The sequence below is a fragment of the Bactrocera oleae genome, chromosome 6 (genome assembly GCF_042242935.1).
Source record: "Bactrocera oleae isolate idBacOlea1 chromosome 6, idBacOlea1, whole genome shotgun sequence".
Lineage (NCBI taxonomy): Eukaryota > Metazoa > Arthropoda > Insecta > Diptera > Tephritidae > Bactrocera > Bactrocera oleae.
Genome location: NC_091540.1, coordinates 6,248,674 through 6,254,289, shown reverse-complemented (window position 1 = coordinate 6,254,289; position 5,616 = coordinate 6,248,674). Strand labels below are relative to the sequence as shown.

The 5,616-nt window shown below is 34.3% G+C and overlaps 1 protein-coding gene across 1 annotated transcript; it reads left to right on the top strand.

Moving 5' to 3' along the window:
• The first annotated feature begins 293 nt into the window (after positions 1–293).
• On the top strand, positions 294–5,122 carry LOC106618036 (uncharacterized). The gene is made up of 2 exons (XM_036358078.2): positions 294–1,406; positions 1,813–5,122. The coding sequence occupies exons 1-2, from the start codon at positions 495–497 to the stop codon at positions 2,437–2,439; spliced, it is 1,539 nt and encodes a 512-aa protein (XP_036213971.2). The 5' UTR covers positions 294–494; the 3' UTR covers positions 2,440–5,122.
• Positions 5,123–5,616: the final 494 nt, after the last annotated feature.

The window sequence follows — 5,616 nt, the reverse complement described above, 5'->3', positions numbered from 1 at the left end:
AACAGCAAAAAAAAACGAAGCGGCTTGAATGCACTCAAGCGAATGCAACAGCTAGCTACCCTAACGATCGGGGGAAGCGACAACAACAACTATAACAGCCGTGATATTAGCAAAGTAAAAACGATTTCCGCCGCTAAAAGCACGTGAATGTCACCGTTATAATGCGCGAGTGCTATTGAGTGCAACAGAGAGCAGCGGAGCAAATAGCCGGCGTACACTTGACAACCTATAGAACGTAGAGCGCGCGCCCACAAGTGCTCACCGATTGCTATAAAAGCTTGCGGACGTCTAGTTGGCGGAATCAGTCAGTCAATTGGACACACACGACGCGGAAGAGCAAACAGCGTAAGCGCGCGCCGCCAATAACAAAACAAAAATTTAAAACTTACTTACTTTTGCATAAGCGCGTAGTGAAACAGTGCGCGCGAAATCACAAGTTTGTGTGGGTGTGTTGCTTTATTTGTTTTCGTAATTCATTTGTAAACACTTCAAGCATGTTGGAGAGCAAAGCAAAACAAAATATTGTGATAAAAAGTGTGCCTACCGACGCCGCGTCGCCGGAACAACAAAATGAAACACTTTCACCGCAAGTTTTAGACGCTTACCGTGAGTTAGCCAAACGATATGCGATCGACGATTTCGAATTAGCTGTGCAAGCCATAGGCGGACCTGGTGAGAATTCCTATGGCTCCGTGCTGAAGGTGCGTTTAACGCCTACAAGCGCGCCAACAAAGTCAGCGGCGCTGCAAACGCTGCATACGATATTGAAGATCGCGCCTACAAGCCCAGCGCGCCGCGCGCATATGCGCGTCAAGGACATGTACACGCGTGAAGTGTTTATGTATGCAAATGTGTTTAGTGAGTTTGCCGCGCTGCATGCGCCACATGCGGAAGCGGTAGCACGCGCACCGTTCAGTGCCGCGCCGCAAATGTTGTACGCAACGCTGAAGAACGACGCTGAGTTTATAATTTTTGAGGATTTAACCGCTGTAGCTTTTGCAATCAACTCACGCACTAACCTACCCACATATGATTTGGTGGTGTGCGCTTTTCGTGCGCTCGCGCAGTTGCATGCAATGTCGTTTGTATTGCAAGCGCGTCAGCCAACGCGATTTGCCGCGTTAGTCGCGCAAATGGATGATAATCTTTTTACGGCGGATATGGAGGAGGTGTCCGTAGAGTTTGGCAAGAAATATGTGCGACGCACGCGTCACTTGCTAGAGGCGGACTTGAAGTTGAGCGGCGAGGATACGCCACAAATGCGTGAGGTGCTGCTGGCGCTGCATAAAATTGAGGATAATTTTCAAGGAATTTGTATGAATGCGGTAAATGGCGCGGAATATGGGCCCTACTCGGTTATATGTCACGGCGATTTCTGGAATAACAACATACTCTATAAATTCGATGTAAGTTGACCTCTTGTGTGCGAAGGCAGAGTTTGGGAAACGTGACACGTTGGATTTTTTTAGATTCAAAAAACTGTTCAGAAGTTAAATTATGTGTCTGTGAATAAACTCGAGTTTAATGTTTGCGTTAAATTGTTAAACGTTTTCATTGTAATGTGTAACAAACCCTTAAATATATTTTGATAACTAGTTGGATGTTAAACGCGGTGTTTGTAAGTAGTGTTTAACGTTTAACTTCGAAATGTTCAATTAACTTGAGTTTAACACTAAAAATACTTTACAAAAATATATTCACCAGAACAAAGAGAGTGCTAATATAGTATAAGAGCGTAAGTTTCCCAAACAAAAACCAAAAAAAAATTATTTATGATACATGCAAATTTCATTCAACACCATATTATTGCAGTCCAGCAACAAGCAGCGCAACACCGCCATCAAGGCCAAACTGATTGACTTTCAAATTTCGCGCTACTCACCGCCAATCTTGGATCTGGTACACTATCTTTACGCCTGCACAGAGAAACCGTTACGCGATGCGCATTTCAATGAATTCATGCAAATCTATTACGACACATTGGCACAGTTCATACGCGAATACGAATTGGACCCCGCTATCCTATATCCCGAAGCAATATTCCGCCAGCAATTACGACAATTCGGCGTCTATGGTTATTGCATGTCCGCGTTTGCGGTACCATTCTTCGTATCGAATGCGAGTGAATTACCCGATTTGGATAAAGTCTCCGAAGCCATACAAGAACTCTCTTCGTCGTCGTCATCGTCCTCATCGGATTGTTCAGACACAGATGAAGCAAACGATGACGGAAGAGGAGTACAAAGTGCAGTGGCGCAGCAGCGACAAAAGAGCAATCACCACAAAACAATGTCCACAAAAAGTCAAAGCGCCGCCGAGTTGGTCGATGAACTGGATATTTTGACTGAGCGCACTTTACCCATATTTAAAAGGCGTATGATTGGCAATATTTTAGATTTACAGAAATACGATATGCTTGAAGCCATACTGAAGTATTAGTGGATAACTATAAGAGAGGAAGAGAGTAGTCAGGGTTACAGAGTAGTTAGTGTCCTAAAAAATTAGAGAGAGAGCAATCAGGGAGAGAGAGAGAGAGCAATCAGGGAGAGAGAGAGAGAGCAATCAGGGAGAGAGAGAGAGAGCAATCAGGGAGAGAGATAGAGAGCAATCAGGGGGAGAGAGAGAGAGCAATCAGGGAGAGAAATCAGTCAATCAGAGAAAGAAATCAGTGTCTCAGAGAGAGAAAGAAAAATCAGTGTCGCAGAGAGAGAAAGAAAAAGCAGTGTATCTGTGAGAGATGAAAAGCAGGGTATCAGAGAGAGAAAGAGAAACAGGGTGGTGTGTAGCAGCTGTGATGAAAATAGTTAAGGGGAGTTATGAAAAAATAATAAATTGCTTAAATTGAGCTACACAATTGCTCCCACAAGCATTCCAGTAAAAGAAATTGAGAAGAGTATTAGTATATAATCGGAGCTACAGGAAGTCACTTAATTAAGTCAATTAGTGATGCTTTTCCAAAATTAAAATTTTGAATATAAAAAATTAGCTAATTGACTTAATTAAGTTGCTGTCTGAAACGCTCTTAAGCCTTAAACTATTTTAATTCGCTTCAGAAAGTCACTTACTTGAGCCGCTTAATTGAGTCAAGTAATGCTTAGAGTTTATTGACTCAATAAAGGAGCTGTCTAAAACGCTCCTAAGCCTTAAATTAAAATAGGCGCTTCAGTAAGACAGCTAATTGAGTCTATAAGTGTTTTTTCTCGCTATTCAGTGTAAACAAAGAACTAATTGGCTCAATTAAGTTATCGTCTGAAACACTTAAAATCGCGTGTTAATTATATAAAGTTTATAAGAAAATAAACCGTCGCAGTGACTAAACCGACAGCGCGATCATTTTATAATTATTTTAATAACAAAGTGCAGCGTAGTGTCTATAGAGTGAGGCGTGAAATTCATTAATTGTGTTGATAATTATATTAAATGATGTATTTTTTTTTGATTAATTGAGGCAATAGTAAGCACTCGCAACAGCGCTACCAAAGTGTTATGCCTTTATTTTGAAAGTATTTACATTTTTAATAAAAGAAAAATAGTAAAAGATAGTGGAAAATATTTGCTACTATATTTGTTACTATTTATATGTTTATATTGTTGTTATATATCATATGTAGAGGTAGTGATTAATTAGCAGAATTGAACATGATAGTTAAATTATGGAAATACTGTAGAAGCTAACAAAGGTACCTATTTTAAAGTAAACGAAATAAAAGTTATTAAATTAAAGAAAATTAAATTAAAAAAGCGAAAGGTAATAAAAATTAAACAACAACTACAAAAATGTGATTTAAAGGTATTGTACAAAACACAATAATATTTAAAATAACAGTATTTGCTTGTAATAAAACTAATTATTTAAATAAAGCAATTAGCAAATAGCAATAACAGTTATTTTGTTTTTTTGTAATTTAGTTTTCGCTTTTTTTTTGTGAGCAATAGTAAGTACAAAAAAGTTTGTGAAGTGTGACGCCATATTTGACGCTTTGAGTTAAACAAAAGTGCTGTCCGTAAATTTCTTTAAGTATGTATATAAAATATATAATAGTTTTTTACATGTTTATGCATTAATGTTTATATATATTTCATCATTTCTTGGCTCATACAATTTCCATGTAAGCGCTTAAAAATAAATTTCTATTTAATATAAATTCAAATAAAGTAAATTTAACAATAAAATATTTGAAATTGTTTGGAAGTAAAGTGTATTAAAAAAATTCCATTTAATATAAACACAGTGTGTGGAGTAGCTATGTCTACAACTATAACATACTGATATACATATGTATATAATATAAAGGTTACTAAGTTTTTGATTACAAATAGCGTCTAAACAGATAAAAGAAATAAAATTAAAATTAAAATTAAAAAAAAGATAATATATACATATACATACATATGTATACATATATATCATTTAATTTAATTACTGTGCATATATTTATATATATATATATTACAAGTTTTACATAGGACAGTAATTGTGCCGGTGTGTAACTTAATGCTAACTAGATTTTGATTGAAAGGTGTATATAATATATATATATATATATAATATACATATAATGCATATAATAGTTGTTGTTAGCAAATTACTCGCATGTGTGTATTGTCAAGCGTTTGAGCAGCAAAAATATGTTACGTAATTGTTTGGCGGCGAATCTTATTCGTTGTTGATAATGTTAATTACTGCTTACATATAAATTGTTGTAATTTTTTCTTTAGCGTATTTGTTCATTTATGATTTATTTACAGGTGTTTTACTAGCGTATGTACGTATGTGTGTATGTGTGCCTAGAATACTTAAAAATAATATTTCACGTTATTTTATAAATTCATATGCCCCAAAAATTTTCTTTTAAATTGAAATTATTTGATCAAAAAATTGTTTTTGAAAAACAAAGTTAGATTTTTATTAACATTTATGCATATTTTTTGGTTTCTTTTACACTTGCCAATTAATAAAACATTTAGCTATTGGCTTTATTGCTTATAAGAAGTTTTAAAATATTTCACAACACTTGACGCGCATTTAGTGTTTTGCGTTTTTGGTGTCTTTCGTAGTTTGTGTTTTAGTTGCAATGCATAGAAAATTAAAATTTAATATTAGAAAGCAAAAAAAAAAAAATTATTTACGTTTAAAATAAAGTATTTGCTTATGAAAATTTGAAAATGCGGTGGAAAACGAAATAGTTTAATGCATTTAGTGAACGCAAGGCTTGATATTATTGGTTAAATTACAAAAAAAAAAGGTTAAAGCATAGATATTAAAATTTAGTTTTATTTCTTGTTGTTTTTTATAGCTCTATAACTATTTTAAAATTATTTTTTAGTAGAAAACCATACGAGAAATTAATTTTTTTGAAACAGAAACCGAAAAGATAAAAAAAAAACTTGAAATAGAAATAAAAAAAAAATTTTAAACAAAAAATTAACAATATATACTTTTTAAACAAAATAAAAATTTTGAAACAAAACAAAAACACACAATTTTGAAACAGAAAAATACATTTTTTTTTTAAACAGAAAAATACATTTTTTTAAACAGAAAAAAAAAACATTTTTGAAACAGAAACAGAAAAATAAAAATAAAAACATTTTTGTAACAGAAAAAAAAATATT

Excerpts from the sequence above, each read along its gene's own strand:
- LOC106618036 (XM_036358078.2), top strand. The coding sequence starts at position 495 with ATGTTGGAGAGCAAAGCAAAACAAAATATTGTGATAAAAAGTGTGCCT. Across the intron at positions 1,407-1,812 it reads ACATACTCTATAAATTCGAT|TCCAGCAACAAGCAGCGCAA; the intron begins GTAAGTTGACCT and ends ATATTATTGCAG.